The 26,654-nt window shown below is 44.8% G+C and overlaps 1 protein-coding gene across 1 annotated transcript; it reads left to right on the forward strand.

Annotated features, from left to right (window-relative positions):
- Positions 1-529: 529 nt before the first annotated feature.
- On the forward strand, positions 530-26,654 carry Gabrp (gamma-aminobutyric acid type A receptor subunit pi). The gene is made up of 10 exons (XM_034505965.2): positions 530-995; positions 5,335-5,433; positions 6,322-6,440; positions 11,155-11,222; positions 12,069-12,286; positions 14,929-15,011; positions 20,125-20,262; positions 21,854-22,006; positions 22,524-22,711; positions 24,177-26,654. The coding sequence occupies exons 2-10, from the start codon at positions 5,381-5,383 to the stop codon at positions 24,477-24,479; spliced, it is 1,323 nt and encodes a 440-aa protein (XP_034361856.1). The 5' UTR covers positions 530-995; positions 5,335-5,380; the 3' UTR covers positions 24,480-26,654.

Below are 26,654 nucleotides of genomic sequence, written 5' to 3' on the forward strand. Positions count from 1 at the left end.
CCTCAGACTCTTTCCCCGCCCCTCCCTCTGGCTCCCAGCCCTCTCAGGGTATGAGACCAACTTCCAGAGACTTCTACCCTTGTGGACAGACCTAGAAGTGAGGCCCTTGACCACTGGCTACAATATGGACACAGGCAGAGAGAGAGAGAGAGAGAGAGAGAGAGAGAGAGAGAGAGAGAGAGAGAGAATAAGCATGCATATCAGAAGCTCTGCTGGCTTTGAAACAGAGAAGCCTTGCTCTGTCTCTCTGGAAGTTCCCTGAAGGAATTTGCTTGAGACTTAACGAATACTCTCTGGGGATCTGGGATACAGCAAAGGAGACCAGAAAGCCCTTGAATCACCCTCACCTCTTCTGAGCACCACTCTCCTAATCCTTGGGATTTTCTGTGTCTTTGCAACTGGAAAGTCTGAATAGACTCTATTAATACATATTATTAGACTCTGTTAATCCCAAACAAACTCAGCCAAGGCAAAGCCAAGACTGAGACTTTCAGAAACAAATTAAGTTGTTTTGTGGATGTGAATCTGATGATTAGGCTAACTCGGAATCCCTTTGTACCGTGTCAGAGGCATGACCCCTGAAAGCAGAGATTATCAGAGTAGTTGGAGCCATGCACTGAACTCTCAAGACATCTTGGATTGCAGAAGTCTTTCTTGACTGAGGTTTGGGAGCACGGCCGAAAATGGGAGCCCAGAATCGAAGCATAGATAAACAAGATAATCGAAAGCACAGCAAGAGCTGACTGATTCTCACAAACAACCCAGGACCAGCCAGCATTCCACCAAGGGAGGAGCTGGAGGAGGCCCCGCCCACCTATACCTGGTTCAGCAGCTCTGCCTTCTCCAGAGAGAGAGCCACTCCATCAGAGAGTGGATGTATACCTACATCCAAGGATCCAGGACTGAAATGAGAAGGACCCTGGGGACCCAAAAGACTATGTCTTGTGTGAGATTCCTGCCTGAGATCCAGAAGCACCTGCCATAACAGCTGCCTGGTAAGGAAACTGCTGCCGTCCCTTGTGCTTAGAGATTGGGCATGAAGAAGCTTCAGATGTGAGCCCTGCTGGGGTGGATGGAAGGGAAGGAAGGCAGGCCTGGAATTTGCTGAGCCCTAATTCTGCCTCAGGTCTTATAGTGTCAGAGTGGAGGAATGTAAGCATCAGAAGGAGTAAAACCATCCAAGAACAAGTGAGGGGCCCAGGTTGGCACTCCCCCCTGCCTGGCACTGAAGCTGTCATTGTTTGCCTCTCTGCTGCCACGTTAGACCAACAGGCACAAGGCACACCTTCATGATATTCTTGGGGAGGACGAGGGGACAGAGGCTAGTGTGAAAGAGGCTAGAGCGTAGGACACTTGGAGGCATTTCTGTGATGGAGTGGAGGTGGGAATCCCCATCAGAATCACCTCAGCTTCTCAGAACCACTGGCCTCCCAGGTGACACTCAAGTCCTGCATCTGACCTGTTCTTCCTGAGTGGTACCAGCCAGGTAGAGGAGGAAGAGCTTCAGCTTGGCATTGTTTTTGAGCCAGTGAGATTACTAAGTCCCAATGGAAGACACAGAACATAGAAGGGAATGAAAAGTCCTATTTCTTGTTTGTGTTTATTCCCATTTGTCAGGTGAAAAAAACAGAGGCTGAGAGGTTAACTATGACTCAGTTTGGTCTAACTCCAAAGACCAGACTCTCCTCTATAAACAGTCATGAGATTTTAGCCAGAGAGGTTCAGCTAGGGTAAAAGTGAAGAGGCTACCCCAACTCATCAAACCCCCATCCATGTTTCATGTGCAACTACTGAACACTAGGGGGGGAGTTCTTGTCCAAATCTCCAGCTACCCTCTAGTGGTCTGTGATCACCACTAAGTGCTAGCTCTGATGTCTGTATCCAAAAGAGAGGTCTGAGCCTACACCAAGAGCAGTAGACATATAATAGTGCCTTGAAGATTGGCTCATCAGCCACATGGGCTGGTGGCTCCTGCTGGAGACTTCCAGCACCCCATCCCCAAAGCAGATTTGACATAAGGAGCAGAGTCACATGTGATCCCATTCAGTCTGGGGACTGGGGACTTTCTTCATCATAAAGTGTGCCCAAGCGTGTTACACTCTAGCCTTCTTCCAGCTCACTACTGTTTTCTTGTGCCCAGTATCTTCTGAGATTTCCTAGTCATTCTAAAGTGAGGAAAGGTGTTAGTGGTGTGGGCCCTGCCCAAGAAGACCATGATAGTAAACTGGTGCCAGATGTGACCTCTGTACAGATCAAGGACTTGGGAAATGCTCTTCAGACAGTAATCACTTAACTAAAGTGCGATCTAAGCTGAATCCATCACAAGACTGAGGTTCCACTCCCGAACCAGATAGCCAGGATAACTAAATGACTCTTCCATGCTACACTGAGACATGCTCGGCCCCTAGTGGAGCCAGCAGAGAGAATGCAGCCACACTCCAGAGCCTGCGAGTCCTTGGAGAAGTTTTGGAGGCCCATGTTGTGACTATTGTCTTCCTAATGTAGACTGGTGGCCAGGAAATGCCTATTTCACAGCAAGCCTGAAGATAAAGACTGTTTCCCCAAATGTGCTTGATCAAAGGCAGGTTCTTATAGAAGGTGGAAAAACTGAGGCATCTCCCTAAATGATGATAAGCCCAGTTCATGCCACACTAAGAAAAATTTGCAGATACCAAGGGTTTGTGGGAAAGGCTGAGTGGTTTCCAGTGGCCATGGGCAAGACTCCATTTTTATCAGCTTCTAGAAGTGTCAGCCTCTTATGTCCAAGTTGGACTCTTCCAGAATCAAATTAACATGAACATCTCTGTGATTCCCACCCTGGCTCTGTAGCATCCTCTTGAGGGGAACTGGCGGCTCCCTTTCTCATTACACCAAATATCAAGCTGCCTGGGCTCCTGATGTAGGGTGGTAACCAGATGTGGGGCTTAAGGTTTGCTGCCCTCTGATGGAGCACAAACTTTTCTGTTCGCATATCTCTGGCCCTGCCAGACAGGAAGGACCTCTGCTGGTCATGTGTCTGGTTTATAAGAGAAGCTCACCTAACCTTTAAAATGTTAAAGAGATGGAAGGTATGCAAGCCATTCCATGGACTCTCTTGAATTGTATGCTGGGGGCAAGGAGAGGAATAGGAACCAGGAAGAAGCATGAAAGAAAGAGAGAGAGGGGAAGGAAGGAAGGAGGAAAGGAAGGAAGGAAGGAAGGAAGGAAGGAAGGAAGGAAGGAAGGAAGGAAGGAAGGAAGGATAAATGCTGGTTTCACAGCTGATATTTTTGATGAGTGGCTTCCAGTGGCCATGAGCAAGCCTCCGTTTCTTTACCAGTCTTTACACCTCCCCGCCCAGCCACTATTTTTTCCACTGTGAAAAGAAACAGGATAGTGTATATAGAATTTGCATGTCAAGATGGTCAGTGCTGACTTTATGGCAAGCGTTTGCACGTTCATGGTGTGAGCGACCTAGCTGTCTTAAGGACTGGGATGCAGATGTGAGAAGCTGCAGCTGCTGTAGACCAGAGCTCCCTCCTGATTGCTAAGGAAGAGACTTGCATCAGCTCCTTACACTTGAGCTGCCCCTTACCTGCTGTGTCACCCTGGGGACATCACTTCCTCTCAAAGCCCTTTGTAAATGAGAATCATCTTAGTTAGGCCAAAGGTCTGTGAAGACTGGAGAGGTGCTGGGCCCGGAAAGTGAGAACGGAGTAGTCAGTAAGCAGCAGCTGTACCACCCGTGTGGGGAAAAGGAGCAACAAAGGACAAAAGTAACAACTTTCCTTTTTATTTTTTATGCATAAATGTGTATATTGATAAATATACAGCAATAACAAAGGGCAAAAGCACCCCAACGTCCCTTTTAAATTTTTTTATGCAGAAACGTGTGTGTTTGTAAATACAGGCGTATGTTGGGCAACATCTGAGGAATGAGAAATGACAGAGGGACTAAGCATTTCCTTTGTTTTTTGAGACAGGTCTTTTTAAATCAACTTCATTTTTTTTATAGCAGTTTTAGGAATATACTAAGATTGAGCTCCCTACACATGTACAGCTGTCCCGACTCTCAGCATCCTACACCATAGGACATGTTTATTCCCACCTATAAACATGCACTGGTGCTGGAGCAATGGCTCAGTGGTTAAGAGCACTGACTGCTCTTCCAGAGGACCCAGGTTCAAATCCCAGTACCCACATACAGCTAACAGCCATCTGTAACTCCAGTTCTAACACAGTTCTATGCCCTCTTCTGGTCTCCATGGGCACTGCGTGCATATGGTGCATAGACACACATGCCAGTAAAACAACCCATACACATAAAATAAAAATAAATCTCATAAAACAATACATCTGCCCTGGCATACACTGCAATATACACTTCTGTCTTAATGAACTTCTGTTCATTTTTCTTTCTATAATGAGCAGGTATTGGTTTTGTCAACAGAATGTTATTTATTAAATCAGTGGCTCAGTCTGACCCAAAGCTCTAGATCCCTTAGATTCTAGGGAGTGGAAAAACCAGGATTAGCACAGGGAAGTAATACCCCAGAGTGGAATACCTGGGAAGGAGCCTGAACTTGAAGCCACCACCCTGCCATGTCACCAGCATAACCGGCCCAAGACTGCTCTGTTAGCTGTCCCTGCTCTCTGAGAGATGTCTGACTGTAGATCCAACACCCGAGGGAGCCATGTTTCTGGAGCATGTTGTTCACCGGTCCTCTTGTGCACACTGGCACACGAGCTTGAATGGTGTCAGTGCTCTGTCAATCAGGTATAGAAGATTATGAGGATGCTGAGGATCTTCAGGCCATGACAGCATAAGCTATTGCTGGTCCTGGAGGAAACAGACAAGGCAGCCAGATCCAGATTCAAACTCACCTCTGGCATTCCTGGGTTGAACCTGTTTCTGCCATATAAGGCAGGGATGAACCTGCCCACTATGCACGGGGAAGGTTAGGTAAGAATACAACCTGCCTGGAAGGTCTGGACGCTGGACTAAATAGGACAATGTCCAGTTTGGGCAGCGTGAATGTAGAGCCGGAAGCGTTAGAACAAGGACATAGGAAGGTACAGTGTGGGGCTCCCATGGACTGACTACAGGTGCTAGTTCTCATGAACCATTGTATAAACTCCACCTATATCAGGGATGGGTAAAAATATTAGCCTCCCAAATGATGGTATACCTGGATGGCGCACAGCTGGCAGGTGCTAAACTAAAAGGTTGCAAAGAGGCTACTCCCAATGCACGTTGGGAAAATTCTGTACCTGGTGACCCACGGAGACAGCAGGGCTGGAGGTAGGTGAACCTTTGGACTGTCCCCCTCACCTTGCTCTATTTTGTCTCCCTAGGTGATTCCTCCTTCAATCTCTTTGTGTGTGAATCAGCTCTTTCAACATGAGCTACAGCCTCTATTTGCCCTTTGTGTGTCTGAGTCTCCTTACTCAAAGGTGAGTGGCGCCATCTCAGAACGGCCCAGAGTGAACTGCTCTGGTATGGCCATGTGACAGAAAAGCTTGCAAACATTTCTTACTTAACTTATGACAAGCCAAACCCCCAGTCCCTTCATTTCCCTGAAGCACCAGAACAGCAACATGTCTATGGTTCATTCTATTTTAGAGAACAAGTTTCTAAAATGGTCACAGGTAGATGAACTTGTGTTTTTTTTTTTATAAGACCCTTGATGAAAAGAAGTAGGGGAGGTGGCTCAGTGGTTAAGGGTGCTTACTGTGTAATCAAGAGGACTAGAGTCAAGATTCTGGTGCCCATGTGACAAGCCTGGCACCCCACAAATGCCAGTAGGTTTTGGGACTGCCTAGACAGCAAAAGTAAGAGGATCTCTGGTGATTTCTGTCTTCCAGCCTGGCCAAGAAAATTTGAGCCCCAGGTTTAGGGAGAGGCCCTGCCTCAAAGAAATAGGTAGAGAGAAATAGAGAAAGACATGTAATGTGCATGTACAGGTACATGTGCCTGTGCATACACAGACAGACAGACAGACAGACAGACAGACACACACACACACAATCAATCAATCAATCAATCAATCAATCAATCAAAAAAGAGATACTTGGAGAGTTTGCCAATTATCATGACAGTTTTCTCATATCAAATGAGTAAAAAAAAAAATGGAGCTACTAACTCACTAATTAGAAAACATGAGATTTCTACTTAGAAAAGTTACAATGTGGTAACATACACACACAAGCACACATGCATACACACACACACAGACACACATGCATGCACGCTCACACATGAGGGAGGGTCAATTAAGCTTGTGTCTATGTATGTTTATCAATATTTGAACAACAGACATCAAGAGCCATTCTCTTTTCCAGGACGTGCATCCAGGGGAACCAGTTCAGTGTGGAGGTCGGCAGAAGCGACAAACTTTCCTTGCCTGGCTTTGAGAACCTCACTGCAGGATATAACAAATTCCTCAGGCCCAATTTTGGTGGTAGGTTATCCTCTGTGACCAGAATGTCAGTTCAAAAGGACAGGCACAGTGAGAACATGCAGCAGAAGGCTTCAAGGGGCTTTGCTGACTTCACCCTGATCAGCAGCTGTTTTGGGAATTGGGAAGGACAGATAAGAACATTCGCCTGTGGTTTTTCATGTTAACCTTTACAAAAAGCACTGTGCCCCTCCACTTGCAAGATGGAGGTGTGGTCTCCACCACTGGGGTGGGTGCAGGAGCCTCTGGCAACCTATGCCACTGTCTTTCTTCTCCCTACTTCCATGGTCATGGTTCCAGGAACTCACCATGGGCCACTAGCATTATTCCACCCAGACTTCCTGCCTGTAGACTGCCATCTACAATGGCCTCCCCTCACTTCCACCTGGATTGCCTCCTGGGTCATTTGGCTGCCAGGAATCTAAGCACCTGCCCCAGCAGCCTAGCCTGAAGCCCAGGCATTCCAGGCACTGGTCAGCCTTGCCTCTGTCTGCCTATCATTCTCTCCTCCCACAATAAATACTCTACAATATGCCCCTAAAACACCCACCAGCATCCTTACCCTCCTGGCGTCTGTGCCTTTGCAGAGGCTGCTCATCTGCCTTGAGTAACTTTTCCAACTTGCCTCCCTAGAAACATGAGTTTTCCATCACGTCTTGGAGACAAGGCTACCCTCCTCTGAAAGATTCTCCCTGATTCCTCCACAACCCGCTTCCTTGTTTTGAATGCACCCCTGGATCAAATCATTTCCCTGGTATACTGTACCTAGTTTTATGTCCCTGCCTCCCTGCTTCTCTCTTCTGATGGTGACACTCTCTGGTCAGATCTAAGACAGTATGTGCATCCAAGTCTACTGGTGGTCAGATGACAGGAGGGTATCATCTCATCAAGGTATTTGTTGGGTCTATAAAGAGTAAGGATAGCCGGGCGGTGGTGGCACACGCCTTTAATCCCAGCACTTGGGAGGCAGAGGCAGGCAGATTTCTGAGTTCAAGGCCAGCCTAGTCTACAGAGTGAATTCCAGGACAGCCAGGGCTACACAGAGAAACCCTGTCTCGAAAAACAAAAAAACAAAAAACAAACAAACAAAAAAGAGTAAGGGTAGAGAGAGAAGCTGCGAGGGTTCTCGGGCCACAAGGTGAGGAAAGAGAGGGGGAGGGAGGGAAGGAGGGAGGGAGGAAGGAAGGGAGAGAGAAAGAGAGAGAGAGAGAGAGAGAGAGAGAGAGAGAGAGAGAGAGAGAGTCTTGGATAGGCGTGATGATGGGAATGTGTTTAGGAAGGCCACTAAGGCATTCCTGGGCAATACTGCCCAGCAGAGGACTCTCTGCCTCTGGGCATCCAGGATCACCCCTGCCTTAATATGCTACCATGGGTAGGTTTCTAGATGGCTGAGGTCCATGCTACCACTTGTCTGCCCAGCCTTACAACACAGTTGCTGGCAGATTCCTCAGTGCAGATACCAGAACCCTCAGATACTCTTACCTGCTCGGCTAATAGACCTGGACAATGTCTGGTCTCACAGATAGGATCTAAGTCCTCTCTGTCTAGGTAGTCACCACACGCCCTGGGTTCTCAGGCCTTATACATACTAGCAGCAAGCACAAGCATCTGAAGAGCTTGCCTAGATCAATTTCTCTTGCCTCCTAGATCTCAAATAACTAAGTCAGTACATTACATAGTGTTTGCATGACGGCAGGCCAACCAGGGGAAGGGATGTTGGCCAGAACAAGGGGGTTGTTCTGAGAGCGAGGCTCCTAGGGTGGGCTTAAGGGAATGTGAGTCTACCTGAAATGAATGGGCAGAGGCACCTCACTTAAAAGGAGAGAAAGCACAGCACCATGCCAGGTGACACTGTGTATTCTATCTCCTAATGGAGCCTGTCTTGCCAGGCACCCCATAAGCCCACGGATGTACCCTAACTTCCTGTAGTGTTTGGGCACTCAGCCTTTTGGCCACCAAGGTCCTTGAAAGACAAAACCTCCGTAGCATTTTCTAGGTTAAAGCAATGGTTGCAATGGTTTTCAAGTGGGCACTCACATACACTGCCCTAGGAGAAAGGTGCCCTCTGGTGACACAGCTTATTTGTAGGGTTTCAGGGGACGAAAGCAAGCTGGTTCATAAGACAGCCAACTGTGACCAGGCCTGGGCTAGACTATTAGGGGGAGACTCAGCCCAAAACACCATGGGACTATAGAGTTCTGTGTCCTTTCAATTGTGCAGTCTTCAGAGAGGGAGACTGATGGAACCCAGTGATTTTCATGGTCTCCAGTTCTGTGACAGGCACTTTGCCTGTTTTGTACAGCTATAGCATAATGCCTGGACCTGGGTAATTTATAACAAATGCATGAGCTTCTTCAGTATCTAAATGCAGCATTCAGCAATGGCCCTGTTGCCATATCATCCTGTGGTAGAAGGTTCCAGTGCTGAGGAGGGCAAGGGAGTGTTGAACTTACTCTTCCTTCATAGCACCAGTTCCGACCGTGAGGCTGGAGCCCTTGGAGCCCAATCACTTCTTAAAGCTCCCACCTCTTACTACCCTTACATCAATTAAATTTCCACATGAATTTAGGAGGGGACAAACATTGGGAATCAGAACAGCAAGTTACATATCACTTAGCACACAAGAAAACGGCGCAGAGAGGTTTAACAACGCACTTGGGGTCACACCGCAGCAATATATGCCTCTCTCTGTGTGTCCCTCCTTCTCTCTCTCTCTCTCTCTCTCTCTCTCTCTCTCTCTCTCTCTCTCTCTCTCTCTCTCTCTGACTTGGATCTTCGAAAGCCACCCAGCAGCACACCCTTCCCCTCTGCCCTCAAAGACTTCCCCTTTCCCATTACCTATGAACACTTCTCTTTCAATGGCATTGGTTCCAGGACTCCGTTTCTAAATTCCTGCCTATGGCTTGGTTTTCCTGGATTACTAACCCTTTAATTATTGGGTTGCTCTGACTAATTCTGACCAGTTAGATGATTAGATATTTTTTTTTCCTAGTTCCTTTAGAATTCCATCTCTTCTCCTCCTGGTTCATTGTCACAGTCCCCTGGGGCTCTCTCAGCTATTTAATGCAAGTGAGATCTGCTTTATCCATTAACCTGGTGAGCTGGGATTACATTAGCTGGGGATACAGAAGAGAATGAGAAAGTCCAGAGGACTGTATTGAAAAAAGCATGGCAGAGATAATGTCGGAGGCCATGTGCAGGGGGTCATTTCTGAGCCTCCTGGAGGGAACAGGCAGGCCTTTTGCGTGCATTCCCTCATGCTGCCACTGGCTAAAGTACTGACACTCCAGTGATGTCACTAACCTCTTACAGGTGGGAAAACTACAGTTCTAGAAGCTTCAGTAACTTGCCCCAGATGGCAGAGCTAGGAGATTTCAGAGCGGAGGTCTAAATTCACACGGTTCACACTCCCGGGCCCTTCTTCCATATCTCTAGTCGAATGAGGAGAAGTTGGCCTGGCCTGGCCTCATTTGGCTGCTAAGAATAATGGCTCCTGTGTTCCAGTCTTCAGAACTAAAAATGGTCCTCGGTGGAGTTTTTCAGTCTCCCCAAACCCCAGGACTGGGGCTTACTAAAGATTGTGCCTGGGGCTGGTGAGATGGCTCAGTGGTTAAGAGCATTGACTGCTCTTCCAGAGGTCATGAGTTCAAATACCAGCAACCACATGGTGGCTCACAACCATCCATAATGAGATCTGATGCCCTCATATGGGTGTCTGAAGACAGCTACAGCGTACTTACATAAAATAAATAAATAAATTCTTAAAAAAAAAAAAAAAAAAAAAAAAAAAGATTGTGCCTAAGACCAGCCTTGGTGACATGGTTCTGGCATGCTGAAACTTAGGGCTCCTGAGAGTAAAAGAAGAAAGCGCCTGGGGCCAGCAGGAGCTTGGCTCTGATCAGTCTTCCACACTATCTTATGGCAAGTTCCCTTCATGGAAGGAAAGGGAAGTCATTTGTGTACAATCACGTGACTAAATCTCTGACCCACTCTACACAGTTAGCCCCTACAGACACTACAGGAAAAAAATCTTCCACATAAGGACCTTACGACTAACCTCCTTAAAATAGACACTAATAGGCCAGGGGAAAGGCTCAGGGGTGAAAGTGCTTGCCCCACAGCCTGAGTTTTGTTCCATGAGTCAGTGTAAATGCTGGACACAGTGACACACATCTGGAATCCTGGCACCCCTATGGCGAGGCAGGATGTGAAGACAAAAGACCTTTCAGAGCCCTCTGACCAGGCAGCCTTGGGCTTGCTGTGTAGCACCAATAATGAGAGACCCTGCCTTAAAGCAAAGTAGAGATGAGAACCAACTCTCAGAGTGTGTGGCACTCCCCAGCTCTCTCTCTTTCCCTCCGAAATAAGTAAATTAATCTTAAAATGTTTTTTTTAAATACCCATTAATTAATAATGGTGCGACCTCCCTTATGAATCATGATGTCCCTGTGTAACTCTTTATATTTTTCATACCAAGCCGTTGCTCCTGGGAAGATAAAATTAATTTTCTTATTTTTATAGTTCAGATTATTTAAATATCTCTAATATGTGGGTATTGCTTTTTATAATTTTTATAGTTTTGTTTCCAACCCACTAATGTAAACACACCGGCTGCAGAGTCAGAAATGGGGCAGGGGATGCAATGCGTGGTTGGAAGGAGGAGAGCTTGAGTTTGAGATTCTATGTTAAGTCCTTCTGCTTTTTCCTTCCTTCTCAGGTGACCCAGTTCGGATAGCGCTGACTCTGGACATCGCAAGCATCTCTAGCATTTCAGAGAGTAACATGGTAACCCAGTCCCTGCCCCACCCTCAGCTCCCTCTCCTTGCTTTCAATGGCAATGTCCTTTCAAGTGACTCAGAAACAGAGTGGCAGATGCCAGAGTTCTGTCTTGTAAGAGGAGACAGTAGACGTTTGTAGGATGGGTTTTCTGAGTGTCCGGAAGGGAACAAACTCAAAGGCCAGGAAGAGAGAAAGTAGAAAAGGAAGTGAGGGATTGACAAAGGAATAAAAATGGATAAGAGGAATAAAAAACGTAGCCCAGAGGCCTGGAGTCCACATGGCCTTTCAGTCAAGGGACAGCTGATAAAACTACAATGTAGTGACCAACTAGAGAGGAAGGACATGGGAAAGATGAAGCCAGGAGGAAGGCAGTTTGCAGCCCAGGCCATCAGAACCTTCATCAGTTTAGTGATGACTGTGTTCTCAGGTAGTGTGAGCTTTTATGTCATACAATAGTAGAACAAGACTCTGAAAGTAGTGGGCCCTGACAGTAGGAGTTATCATCTAAAATAAATAATGCACTTCGTTCTTTCATTGTTGCCAATGAGTATCTCACCAGTTACTTAATTCACCAAGAATAATATATGCATACCTAGAAAGAGTATATATATACATACATATATATGTGTATATATACATACATATATATGTATGTCCATATATATGTATGTATATATACACATATATATGTGTGTATATATACATATATGTATACATATACATATGTGTATATATATACATATATATGGAGGGAGGGAGGAGAGTAGAACTTGACCCCTTTCCTTCTGTTTTGGGGGGTCTCCCTAATCATGCCCATCACTTGCATTTCTGGCTCCCCCACCCCCACCCCAGGACTACACAGCCACTATATACCTCCGGCAGCGCTGGACGGACCCACGGCTGGTGTTCGAAGGCAACAAGAGCTTTACTCTAGATGCCCGCCTCGTGGAGTTCCTCTGGGTGCCAGACACTTACATCGTGGAGTCCAAGAAGTCCTTCCTCCATGAAGTCACGGTGGGAAACAGGCTTATCCGCCTCTTCTCCAACGGCACAGTCCTGTATGCACTCAGGTGAGCAGGCATCTGGGAGTCTGGGATTGGAAGAAAAGACGCATGTAAAAGACACGTATGTCCCAGGTACTTGTGTCCAGTACCAAAGTGGCCAGTAAGTCCCCGTTCCTCATAAATTCCTCTGTTTTATACCCCAGTACCATTCAGAAGGGCTTCCCTTGGTACAGCCTGGCTACAGATGCATCTTCTGAGTAGTTGCTAGGTACCAGGCCAGAAGCAGAAGACCCAGGAAGAACTAAGACAAGTCCCGCCCCTGAGAGTACAGGCTTGTAAACAAAGGAGGTATCCGGTACCAGGGCCCAAGTTGTGTCGTCGGTTGCAGGTTAATAGTTAGGGATAATGTTAAAATATGATTTCATTGGTTTATGAACTGGACATTAAGAGTGAGGAAACTTAGCTGGGAAAAGAAAAGAAAGAAAGGGAGCTAGAAAGCTAGCACAAGGATCTGAGTTCAAAAATCCAGGTAAAAGCCTAGCACTGAGGGGCAGACGCAAGCAGAAAGCTTGCCCTAAGCGGCAAGCTCCAGTTCAATGAGAGACCTATTCTTGAAAGAAAAGAAAAGTAGGGTGTAGTCCGGATGGCTTCCTGGATAAAATGTTTTCTGGCCAGGCATGGGGATTAGAGTTCTAAGCCTTACCACTCACTTAAATGCAGGGTGGGCATGGCAGCCCCTGTACACTCGGCCTTTGGAAGATAGAGGTGAGATCTCTAGAGAAATATTTCTGGCTAAACTACCTAAATCTGTGAGACCCAGGTTCACTAAGACAGCCTGCCTCAGTATAGAAGGTAGAGAATTATTGAGAAAGATACTCAACCTCTGGCCTCCATGTGCGCTAGCGCACGCGCGCGCACACACACGCTCACCCACAGAGATAAACATACACAGAAGCAAACGCATACATATATACAAATAAATATGGTAAAAAATTAATCAAGGAAGACATTCCAATGCCAGTAACCCACATGAGCAAGAACACCCAACATTCACACACAAATATACACACAGACACACACAGACATACACACATACAGAGGCACAGACACACACAGAGGAGGAAGGGACAGGAAGAGGAGAAGAGGAGGAGGGAAGGAAGACATCCCAACACCAGAAACCCACATGGACAAGAACAGTCAACATGCACACACACACCACACACACCACACACATACACACACACCACACACATACACACACACCACACAACATACACACACACCACACATACACACATACACACACAGGAGGAGGGGATAGGTAGAGGGAGAAGAGGAGGAGGGAAGGAAGACAAGGAAGAGACATGAGCAAGCAGAGAAGTGTATGTTAGGAATTTATCTTTCTTGGGGCTCAGAAGAGCAGGGTATCTCTACATAGCATCTCTGCATGTCTATGACATGTTTGTACAAAGAAGCAAGGTGTGAAGCCCAAAGACTCTACCTACTTGCAGCTGCAAGCCAACTCTTCAGATTGCCAAGACCTAATGTTCCTTCGTCTCATGGATTCCCCTCAATGGTTGGAACAGAAAAGAGGCTCCCTGGGTGCTGCGTAAGACAGCCTACACAAAGGGCCTGTCCTGTGCAAGGGCTGTGCACACTTGGACTTTCTGAGTCCTTGGAGAGCAGATCAAGTAGCAAATATGAGTGGACTGGCCTTTAATCACGAGAAGAACGTGAAGTTATAAACCAAGGACTGGGCTAACAGATAAATAGCATTTCTGGGTATGCCTCGGCAACCCTTGAGCCTTATGAGTGTAAGCAAATCCGGTGACCACTGCTCCAGCCCCACAAAGGGTTATCATGAAGATTGCACTATAAACCTAAGCTCAAAAGCATCCCCAGGAAGAGGAAGTGGGCACCAAGTCCCCACCCTAACCAGGAAGCTATTTGTAATCGACAGCTGCTGGGAGAGGGAAAACGTGCAGTGACACTGGATATGTCAACCATACCTCAGAGTAGGCCTCATGACCTCGGGAGTAATCATCCCATGCGAAACAGGTTCCATGCTGTTTGGTTTGGTTTGGTTTTGGGTTTTTGTTTGTTAGAGATATTTTTGGACACGGGGGGGGGGGGGAGAATGTGAGGTTGGGTAAGTAGGAAGTGAGGAGAAAAGGAAAGAATGTGGTTAAAATACATTATATGAAAGAAAACTTAATTTGAATTTTAAAAAGCATCCCCAGAAGCCGGAGAGATAGCTCAGACCTTAAGAGCACTTGTTGCTCTGCCAAAGGACCTGGGTTTGAGTCCCAACACCCATATGGTGACTCACAATCATTCCTAGCTCCAGTTCCAGAGGACCCAATGTCCTTATACTCATAAGATAAATTGACTAGAGCTAAAAATATATTTTTAAATGTCTTCGACACACTGGAGAATGAGTCTGTTCTGTCATGTTGTGGATGTTTTGCCTCTGAGCTGCCAGCATTCCAGGTTCTTCCAGTCTGGATCTAGTTTTAACAGAGTCTGATGAGTGTTGCTGAGCACAGAAAACCTCAGGAATGTTTGGATATAGGCTCCAAGCCACATGTCCCTGTAGGAGTCTGAGAAAAAGTTGTCATGGGGCAGCCCTCAGGAAGAAATGTGAACTTACATCTCCTGACAGTGCCTTTTCTGAGCCCGCTTATTTGTTTGTTTGTTGTTCTTTTTAGAATCACAACAACAGTTACATGTAACATGGATCTGTCTAAATACCCCATGGACACACAGACCTGCAAATTGCAGCTAGAAAGTTGTGAGTATACCTCCTGAGAAAGGCCCCAGGTGACTTTCCTGGGTGACTTCCGTCTTTTTTGCAGAGTACCCCATGTCTATGACCCGTCTTGGTTCAAGTTGATCCACAATAGATTGCACGGTTCAGCCTAAACTTCCAGAGAGTCAGATTCCACTCAAAGGCAAACTGCAACATTGTATCTTTGAGGGAAGACTTCTGTGCATTAGTATCAAATATCCCCAGCCATGAGTAGAGAGATGAGGGAAGATGCTTTGACAGAGCTGATTGTGTAGGTCATAGACAGCAAACTGAATTCATCTGCCAAAGCCAGCCCATCACCCATTGCTGGAAATGCAGTTTTATTACAGAGATGCCCACCCGATTGCCTGTGGCCGCTTGATGTCACACTGTTACAACAAAACTGAGCATTTGGGGTAGAGACTGCACTGCACGGTCCACAAAGCCTAAAATAGCAACATTCTTCATCGCTGCAAAACTATTAGGAGCCTCCAAGAGCTAATTCCCCGTCAAATTCGGAGGAGTGTATCCTCTCCCAGACTTACATAACCATAGAAATTTGCTTCATGAGAACTTCTATTTTATAGATGACATCTTGATGAAAACAGATCTAAGCTAGATATTTAGATTTTATAGTATTTTAGTTATGCCATCTCTCGGGCTACTTATCCTTAGAGGTTCTGTGATTCCAGGTGGGTTCTTGGGGAATCATTCTATGGCTCTGACCTTTGTCCGTAAACCTACTCTTGCTATACCAAAACCAAATCAGCCCTAGGTCCCTGTAGAAGCTGATGCAGAAGTCCTGGGCATCGCCAACCCCCCTTTCATTTGTTACTAAATATGCCTCAAGTTACCCTCAGGCTGCCAGAGGCCTCAAAAGGTTTCTTTTCCTTTTCCTAATGGAAATTCACCTTGGCCTCCAGATAGACCTTGCTACGCAGCTAACTGCAGAGGAAGTCGGGAAGCTAGTTGGAAAATGTCTGTAGGAGGGACAGCTAATGTGATAACCTCAACCTGCGTTTGCCCTGGTCACCTTGACCAGACCACTTTTCCATTTACAACCATGAAAATAATAATAATACAGCTCATGTCCTAATAAATATCATCACGTCCATGCACCAGGCTCTGCCATAGACAGTTGCCAACAAACCTGCAAGTGTTTGTTTTCCTACCTTAAGATTACAGAAATTAAGACTCAGCACAATGTATCATTTTTCTAAAGGACCCAAGAAGTAGAAACACTGGGGCTGGAGCCCAGGTGTGTGTGTGGTGGTGGTGGTGGAGGGGGGAACAATCCCAAGGACTCTTCTGCTGGTCAGCAAAGCCCATGAGGATCTTGTTCCAGTGGCTTGTTTGTGATCTGGGGATACGTTTTCCCAGAGTATACCATTATGTGGTTTTAAGGAAGTGTGCGGGATCTCTGGGTTTTTCTCGTACCCATTGAGAATCACGGTATTTCCCAGACTGAGAGACCATGTGACGCTTGTTGGGGATTCCCAAATCCTGCCAAATAGTAAGCTGAACTACAACGTGACTATCAGACAGCAGACCCAAGTTTCCTCCTTTTGGTTTCTTAGGACCAAGGCCAGTGTTTTCTTTTCCTCTGTGTCTTAAGGAAAATATTTTGACTCAGTCTAATACTTCAATTCTACATATTTTCCCACTAAAGTCTCCAGCTAATCTGGCTGGCTGGTTGAGTCCCATCTGCCTATCTCCTGTTAGTCCGTCCATTCAACAACTGCACGCCCGTTCTGTGTTAAACACCGTGGCGAATGTTCGCAGTTCAAAGATAAAATGATTCACCATCTTCAAGAAGTCCACCTCCTTACAGAGAACACAGGACTTGAAATAACTCTGAAAGACTGAGTGATAACTGGAAAACGTAACGGTGTCATGGGATCCTGGGAGGGGTCAGAGATGCCCAGAGGGACGTGCCACCTGAAATCACCTCCAGCTAGCTAAGAGGACAAAAAGCAGGGCACAGTACCACAGGAACAAAGGAATAGCAAAGGTTAGTAAGGAGCACAAAGAGGAGTTGGAGCATGGCAGGGGTGGGGTGGGAGGGATGCCTGCCTAGCATGGGAAAGGCCCTGGCTCAGTCCCCAGCACTAGGGCAAAAAGGCCAAACACTCAAAGCAATCACTGACGTTGATAATGCAGCTGCCTCCAGCACGTAAAAGAACTTACTTGGTGTGTATAAAGCTTCATAAAGCATTGAGAGTAAATGGGCATCTAAATTATAACCAGAGAATTTCCTAGAATGGAAAATGGGGGTTCACACTAAATGGGTGTAGGTCAGATTAATTCCTTGGGATTAGTAAAACAGTCTCCCTTGCTCCTTAGTAAGTTTCTCTGAATAGCCACCAGGTTTGGACACCTATGTTAGGGAAGTAATGCCACCGATATGACTCATTAAGGCATCAAAGTGGAAAACAATTACAGGCAAGCCTTGGGGACCACTGGGTACTCTACATAAGGGCACAGGTGGGCAACTCCAGGAAAGGAGAACCATTATGAGAAGAAGCCATTTTTTCAGAAGGATACATTTAATTAAAGAATTAGGCAGATTAATTATTCTATTGATTCAGTGCATGCAGTCCCTTCTTGAAGCAATGCAGCCGTTTGGTGGCAGAAGACAACTTGAGGTTGTCAAGAAGAAAAGCCATTCCCATGCAGTGCAGGAGAAATAATTGCCTTCCATGTGTCATGACTGGGCTCATCCCAAATCCCAGGAGTAAGATTCTCCAGGAAACTTCAGCACTCCGCGTGCACAGACACCGTCCCCAAGGAACAGAGGAAGCTTCCACAGAATGCTTATTAGCAGGCATTTAGGTATTAAAAAGAAAACTCAGCAAGATACACATACACACACACACACACACACACACATATATATATATGTATATACATATATATGTATATATGCATATATACATATGTATATATATGTGTGTATATATATGTATATATGTATATATATATACATATATATACATATGTATATATACACATCTCCACTATATAATTGCCCACATTCACCATTCACTCAGGGACAAAAGATGGCAGTAAATAGAAACTATGAGTCTCTCCTAGGGATGAAACCAAGTACCCTGGTAGGATCTTGCAGTCTTCATCTTCATAGAGCTGTCCTCATTCCTTTGAGATTCCAGTCTAATTTCGAATGGCCAGCTTCCATTCAGTTTTGGATGATCCCAAAGGAAAAAGCACAGCTTTCCCTGGAAATCCTCATGGAGCTCAGGCATCACAAGATAATGCCTACTGGATATTGACTCCACAATGAGGCTTCTCAGCACAGAATTGGTCCCAACATCAGCATCATGTTTCAGTAGCCTTTGAAGCAACGACAGGAGATATTTGTGTTTATGGCCACAGGTGGGCACCATCACCAGCTGTATGACGTTAGCTAGTGACCCCCTCTGAGTCTCAGCTTCCTACTCGTTGGAATGGAAAAAGTAACAGGACCAGGCTTGTCCAGTCACCTTCTATTAATCAGGTTTATTGGTCTATAATTTATGCACCATAAAATACCCCCTTTTTTGAGAGGAGGCAGGGAGTTGTGCATCCTTGGCTGTCCTAGAACCTGCTCTATAGACCAGGCTGGCCTCAAACTCAGAGATCCTCCTACCTCTGCCTCTCGAGTGCTAGGAGTAAAGGTGTGTGCACTACCACCACCCAGATAAATTCACTAATTTTAAATTTATTCGTGATTCAAAGTTTTTAGTAAAATTACCAGTGTGTGTAGCCACTGCTAGGTTGCATTGTTGGAATATTTCTGTCATCTCTAGAGATCCCTTGTGCCTACTGTGAACACCCCAGTTTCCTACCATCACCTCCATGTACCACTAACTTACATTCTGTCGCTATCAATTTTGCTCTCCCGAACAGTTTATATAAGTAAGGCCAATAGGACACATTTCCTTTTGTATCTGGTGTTTTCCACAGAATGAGTGGCCTGTTACCAGTACTTCATTCCCTTTGATTGATTAGTACTGTTTCTTTCCAGGTTTTCAGTGGATGGGTTCTTGGGTTATTCTCACATCTGGCCGATATAGCTAGTACTGCTATCTTAACAAGTGTGAAGTACTGTGTGGTTTTGCTCTGTATTTTCCCAATGACTGATGATGTTGGGTCTCTTTTCTGTGTTTATTAACTATGCACACATCTCCTCAACCAGGAGTAGAGAGGACAGTGTTGCAAGGTACCCAGAAATTGCTTGCTATGTAATATATACTGAAACTATTATACCACCATCCATGGGCTTTGAGATTATGCTTTCCTAAGGGAGACACAGTGCTGGGTTTTGTCTCTTACTTGTCTGTATCCTGAGAGAATTAAGAAATCCCTTAGAACTCGAGAGTTTCCACATATAATGGGCAAATGATTCCTTAAGTCTAAGGTACAATATTTAGTGAATAAGCATATTTTAGGAGAAATTTCAAACTCTGTTTTACACACATAAACTAATAGTAGAAACCATTACAATTTCAGACACGTAAAAACAAAAGTCCATCTTAAATCTGAAGAAACACAGAGATGTCTTTCTTACAAGATTGTGAGAGCATGCGAGATGCGTTGTGTGTTGTGTAAGGGCTCATAAAAGGTAACTGTTATCAGTACCATCAATGGACTAGAGAGCTAACATTTATCAAAAGCAAATATTGACAGATATAAAGTAGCTGCTTACAGACTGTCTTCGTTTTGTATTTACACTAATGGGAAATATGAAGAGACCGCTTCCAAAGTCCCAGACAACATTATCAAAGCTTAGACTGCTCTGAAAGGCAGAATCTAGCATGGGTCTCTTTGCAGTCATATGCATCCTAAGTGTCATTTGATAGTGAAAGAAATCACTTTTATCATCCACCAGGCTTGAACAATGCGTATAATAGACCTACTTCTCAACCAACGACAAAAGGGCACAGGGAAGGATTTCATTCTGCAGTGCTTGAAAATCCTTGCCAGCTTTTGCATGACATGTTCCTTTAGACTTAATACCAGCAGGAGAGAGGTCTTGCTGGTCTCCGCTGTAGCATTTCCCAAACCAGCTCAGTCTGCAGCATCCTTGCACTGACCAGGGCTCCCTCTCGTTTGCCAGGGGGATACGATGGCAATGATGTGGAGTTCTCCTGGCTGAGAGGGAACGACTCGGTGCGTGGACTTGAAAACCTGCGCCTTGCTCAGTACACCATTCAACAGTATTTCACCCTGGTCACCGTATCCCAGCAGGAGACAGGTAACTCTTGTGACCCATCACACAGAATTAAAAACTCCTTCGATCCTTGGATAAGGGGCTGGAGAGATGGCTCAGAGGTTAAGAGCACTGACCAATCTTCCAGAGGTCCTGAGTTCAATTCCCAGCAACCACATCATGGCTCACAACTGTCTGTAACTCCTGTTCCAGGGGACCCAATACTTGCACACAGACATATATGCAGGCAAAACGACATGACTAAATAAATAAATACATAAATACTTAAAGAAAGGCTGCCTCTATTTCTGTGAAGGGCAAGCAGTCTTTAGTAGTGTAGAGTAGGGAAAGGGAGCTGGGCGTGGGACCTGGTCATCTGTGCACGCCACAATCAGGGCTGACACGGTCTGCTGGAGAGTAAACCTCTGGGCCAGCACTGACGTTTCACTGATTATCTTCCGGGATTTTCTGACTGCCCAAATGCAACACTCCCTCATGCATAAAAGTCACTCATGTTTCTAATAAGAACAATGGTCACTTGAATAATGTGCTCCCAGGTGAAGAAGACAGTAGTGATATCATGTGATCACTTCATTATTGATATTACCTATTCATCATGTACAGAGCTGGAACTCTGGGAGTTGTTGACTTTAAGTAGGTATTTTCTATACAAACAGTGACATTGTTCTTCTCCATCCCTCCTGGTCAAGTTAGGAATGCTTTGTTTCATCAATATTTACATTGTTTAAAACCTTATCATATACTTTAGTTGAGTGTAGAAGACCTTAAAAATTAAAACCATGACTAGAGAAAAGACAGGAAGATACAGCTCCCTATTGACATCCCCACATGTAGCGTGTGTACACTGGTCATTTCCTAAGTATGATCCTGCAGTGATACCTCCGAAATCAACAAAAATTAAAGTATAGGGGCTGGGCTGGGTGGATGACTCTGTCAGTAATACGTGTACTTTGTAAGCATGAGGACTTGAGTTCAATCCCCAGAACCCACTAGGGGAAAAAGCCTGGGTACAGGACTTGTAATTCCAGTACCAGAAAGGCAAAGACTCTCCAGCTCCCTGACCAGCCACCTAGCCTACTTGGCTAGCTTCAGGCCAGGCCAGGCCAGGCCAGGATCCTATCTCCAGCAAAGAGGTAGATGGTGCTTGAGCAACAACACCCAAGATTGCCCTCTGGCAATTGTATTTAATAGGCCTACTCTCCAGTAATCTTGAAAACAATGGACTGCCTTAAATAATCTTCATTAACCAGGGATTGAGTAACAACTTATCTTGTGAATGCAAGACTAAGAAAGGTAGGATTTGCCCCCTGGGGTTCAGTCTAGTGAGCGAGATGTTAAGAAAATCAGTGCTCATGGTGCTGAAGAAATTCTTTGACAAAGAGAAACATAAGGAGAAGAACATGAGTGTGGGGGTTAGGTAGCAGCAGCCTTGTAAATCTCATGCCAGGTAACGTTGAGGACCTTTGTGGTAACCAGAATGGCAGTTCATAGTTGACTAGATTTTGGTACCAGAAGACTGTGGTACCAGAAGTTATTGTGATTTCATTACGCTTCCCACGGGGCAGGTATTCTGCGAGAACAGACACAATTTCTTATCTCTTGTTTGCACTCTCAGGAAACTATACGAGGTTGGTGTTGCAATTTGAGCTTCGGAGGAATGTCCTGTATTTCATTCTGGAAACCTATGTCCCTTCCACCTTCCTGGTGGTGTTATCCTGGGTCTCCTTTTGGATCTCCCTCGATTCGGTTCCTGCGAGAACCTGCATTGGTAAGCAGTTCCTGCAGGCAATTTCTAAGAACTAAGTGAATCAGGTGCTTTTCGAAATTCTATCAATATTTTCATTGATGGTTGGGGGCCATTAAAAGAGCTAGTATCCTGAGAAATTCCTTTGCACAGAGAGAAGAACGGATACAGAGATAGAAATGTAGCAACAGAAGTATTGTCTTTTTACATGTGTTTTATAGTGACAGGAAGAAGAGACGAGCTTGTGAGCAAACAGTCCGTTGTTGGTTAATTTACGGATTGGTCATCCATCTCTAAGAGAAGACAGGAGATAACATATTTACAAAGCTATGTCACTTATGTATCTGTTGAAGATGAATACATCAACCCAATTCCAGAAGGTCCCAGACTTCTTAAAATGAAATCTACACTGTTCTTGCGTCCTTCCCTCATCTTGCTCCTGAGTGGAGCCATCTTGCCAGATAATAGAAGTTGGGGTGGGGTAGAGGGAGAAGATGTCAACAGAACACCAGGGTGGAACAGCTTCTGCTTGTTTCCCCAGGCGTGACAACAGTGTTATCCATGACAACGCTGATGATTGGCTCCCGAACATCCTTACCCAACACCAACTGCTTCATAAAGGCCATTGATGTATACCTAGGGATCTGCTTCAGCTTCGTGTTTGGGGCCTTACTGGAGTACGCAGTTGCTCACTACAGCTCCTTACAGCAGATGGCAGTCAAAGACAGGGTAAGGATTTTGAGGGCGTTGTCTCTGATCCATCACTTGGATGGACATGTACTGCTCTGAAGAGGTGATCAGGGTTTGGTGCCCTTTGTTCTAATGGTTCTTATCTCCCCACTAAGGCGGGCACATTTGGAAGTTATGGTTCCTCTTGACCATAGGTTGTTCTTTTTATACAATAAAATAGGATGTTCGACTTTAATCTCTTAGCAGAAAACTATTATTCATATGCAACCTAAAAGTATAAGGATAAACATCTAAGAAAAAGCCCAGTATCAAAGTAGACATGCTTAGGTGTTCGCACACTTTGGGTTAACATATCGTTGCTTCTTAATTCTTGTGATGCTGGCTTATATTCTTAAATTATACAAGTAGCCAGTTATTATATATATGTATATGTATATGTATATGTATATATATATATATGAAAGAAATTGCTTCATAACAAAATCCCAGAGACAAAGAGAGTAGAGGATAGAGTTGGCAGTCTAACCCAAAACCTCTTTGCTCCAGTGTGATGTATTGTTTTCTTCACGCAGTAAGCAAAGGACACCCCATTAACTATTACTCTTTATAGCTCCAGTAGACCCCGGGGTTATTTGGAGACTAAGTTTAATAGATATTAACCTACTGACGCTCATACAAGCAACCAGAAATAATAGGGATCTAATTCAGAAAAGTGTCACCTTAAGCGGTTTGCCAGGACCACAAGGATCTAATAGTGAAGATGCAACCAGAAGAACCAATGGCTTTGTCATTGTGTTTGGTTATTGTGACCAACACAAGCACCAAAGACAAAGAGGATGTGTACCAGACAGTGCAGGATATGGATTTCATGTGTTTTCTTATGTACAGGCTTCCTTGATAACACTTACCATTCCAGACTTGCTAGGTTGACAAGTGAGGGTTGGAGAATTCTCAAGATCTTCTATGAAAGACACTAGTATGTGCCCTCATGCCTATGCATGTAACAACAGATGCACTGTGGGTTATGGGCTATATTCTTCACATCTGAGTATCCCAAAACTCAGTAAAATGATACCAAAGTGATGAAGCAACTCAGCCAAGACCCTGCACTCTCTGCCATCTGCACCTTGTTGGCTAGTGGAAAGTCCCCTGATTTGCAGGGAACACCACTGTTTCTTTGTGTGTAGCAAAGATTACATGACACAATGGGTTTATGTTATCTCTCAGAACCTCTTCTCTCTAGAACAGACTAGAACTTTACCCAATACCTACTAGTATTACACAGTATGATGCCACTTAATCCTCCCCTTAGTCTCATAAAGGAACAATTAGTACCATTAGCGTGTTGCAGACGAGGAAATCACCTTAAAGGGATCTAGGTAACTAAGATTTTGATGAATAATAACAGACTGAGATTTAAGGCCAGGTGTGCTACCGTCACCACACAATGTTCTTCACCACGCCTCACTCTGTCCTGTCTTCCGAACTATTTTCTATGGACCAGGGGCCAGCGAAGGACTCGGAAGAAGTCAATATCACCAACATTATCAACAGCTCCATCTCCAGCTTTAAGCGAAAGATCAGCTTGGCCAACATTGAAATCTCTGGTGACAACGTCAACTACAGCGACTTGACGATGAAAGCCAGCGACAAGTTTAAGGTTGTCTTCCAAGAAAAGATCGGCAGGATCATTGATTATTTCACAATTCAAAATCCCAGCAATGTGGATCGATATTCCAAACTACTATTTCCTTTGGTTTTTATGTTGGCCAATGTATTTTATTGGGCATACTACATGTATTTTTGAGCTCAGGCATGTGTGTGTCTTCAACAGAATAACATAATGAGGTTAAGGGTATACTAGGCCATGTATGTGCACTTCAGCTTAGAAAGCTACAAGTGGGCTAATGTAACTGTTATTCTAAGCTGTGTAGCCGTCCTGATGTGGCCAGATTCTATAATAGAGTCGTAATAAGGCAACCCTTTTCTTCTTCAATTTTGGACAGAATATCCCCCACAGAACCCAACATTGCAAACCTACTCGGGGCTATTTGCTCTCGAGATCCCTGGTCTTCATTCATGACTACATCTATTAAGGGGTTTATTTTCTAAGGAGTTCATAGTGCCACTGACCAAATCTCCGTGGTCATTATAAGATGCACTCTTTGCCTATTTAGGGAGCAGGGTTTTCTAATTTTTGCTTTTCCTTGAAACATGAAATGTGAGTTTGTGTCAACTCATCAACTTAATGCCAGATGAACTCTTAGTGTTAATGCCACAGAAGAATTGTCCCCAAATCCTAATAAGTCCTATTATTGACAAATCAGATGTAAATGAATAAAATTAGTGGATCAATAAACTAAAACATAAACTCTTTGGAGTCCAGGGCTTTATGCCACTTTCCCACATATTTTATTATGTTATTTTTATACACTTTAGTCCTAAACTAAAAAAAAAAAAAAAAAAAACCTTTCCCACATTAGAAAAGCAGGAGGAAGTTTTGAAACTTATTCTAGGATTTCTAATACCGAATGCTGCCATGAAGACTTGCTGGGTCAAGTCTATTATCTCATCACCTTTACTCATATACTGGCTAGGTACCAAGTAGACCAGAGAGTACTCTGTCATCTCTGTTGACCTGTTAACCAAAATGCTGGGTAGGTAACATTTTGCCAATGGCAAATGCCCCATCTCCTTCCAGGAGGAGCTTTCATTCCTGTGCTCCAGTGACTAGGCAGGAGTGTTATCTATTAGATAAGGAGCCATATTATCCAGATACAAGTAGCTTATCTTAAATAGATACCTTTCCCCCACCTTTCTCACTGGACTACTTTGAGTGGCTTACCCTGCCTGAGCAACAGACCACTGGCCGGCCCTGAACAATCCCGACTGTTCTGAATGATGAAAAGATACATTGCACAACCCGCGTGAGCTGTCTTTTCTGAGTTCAGCCAGAGTCACCCTGATCTAGGAGCTCATGTGTGCCTCTCTCGCTCTTGTTCCTTGTATAGGAAATCGCCTATACAAGGTTCCAATTCAGCCTCAATTATTTCAAAAAGACTCTTGCTATCTTCAGCTCTTTACCTTCATTTTCTAACAAACCGTCAGCTTTGCCTGCCCTTTCTACAACACGCCAGAGCTTTAGATGGTCTCTCCTTTCACGTCCTTCACCCATGATGCTCCTTTTCATCATCACGGTTCTGCTCATAATTCCGTTTCTGTGAGCTTGATTGCCTGGTGCTACAACAAATGTTTCTACTTTAGGATTCGCTTTGCTCATTGGACTATACTCTTCAGCTAGGTGTAGTTGTGCTGTTAGAGTTCTTAGTAAAATCTCTTTGTATTTCATAGCTGCCGTATCCATCCCTAAGGGGAGGGCTTGGGAGAAGGGAAGTGTGGTTGAGTAATTCGGTCGTACTTGTGATGTTTTTTTTATAAAAATGTTTAAAATATAACTTCACAGAGGCCTCATTTAAGCTACTGAATAATACAAATTGTAAGTATGTGAAACTATAAAATAAATATATCGTATGAGCTACTGAGTGGTAACTGCAGAATAATGTGAACACATCCCAAATACAAAAGATACATAGTTTAGTGCTAATTAAGTGTCCTACCCCTTCCCTGTGTTCCTGTTCCCTCCCACCCCAGACAGCACGCATGCACACTCACACGTTAGGAGAAGAAATGCAGTTTTTAGTGTAAGAGTATTTGGGGGGGAGAGAGACAACCTTTAGATTTTAAAGCCATGCTGCACTTTGGATAGTAGGTGATAGCATTGGATTTGTTTGTTTGTTTGTTTGTTTTTCAAGACAGGGTTTCTCTGTGTAGCCCTGGCTGTCCTGGAACTCACTCTGTAGACGAGGCTGGCCTCGAACTCAGAAATCCACCTGCCTCTACCTCCCAAGTACTGGGATTAAAGGCATATGCCACCACTGCCCGGCTAGCTTTGGAATTCTTAATAAAAACTGCTAATTCCTTA

This window comes from Arvicanthis niloticus, chromosome 6 (assembly GCF_011762505.2).
Source record: "Arvicanthis niloticus isolate mArvNil1 chromosome 6, mArvNil1.pat.X, whole genome shotgun sequence".
Taxonomy (NCBI): domain Eukaryota; kingdom Metazoa; phylum Chordata; class Mammalia; order Rodentia; family Muridae; genus Arvicanthis; species Arvicanthis niloticus.

Coding starts and splice junctions, on each gene's coding strand:
- Gabrp (XM_034505965.2), top strand. CDS start 5,381: ATGAGCTACAGCCTCTATTTGCCCTTTGTGTGTCTGAGTCTCCTTACT. Junction 12,287..14,928: donor ACAGTCCTGTATGCACTCAG/GTGAGCAGGCAT, acceptor TGTTCTTTTTAG/AATCACAACAACAGTTACAT. Junction 20,263..21,853: donor CGTATCCCAGCAGGAGACAG/GTAACTCTTGTG, acceptor TTGCACTCTCAG/GAAACTATACGAGGTTGGTG.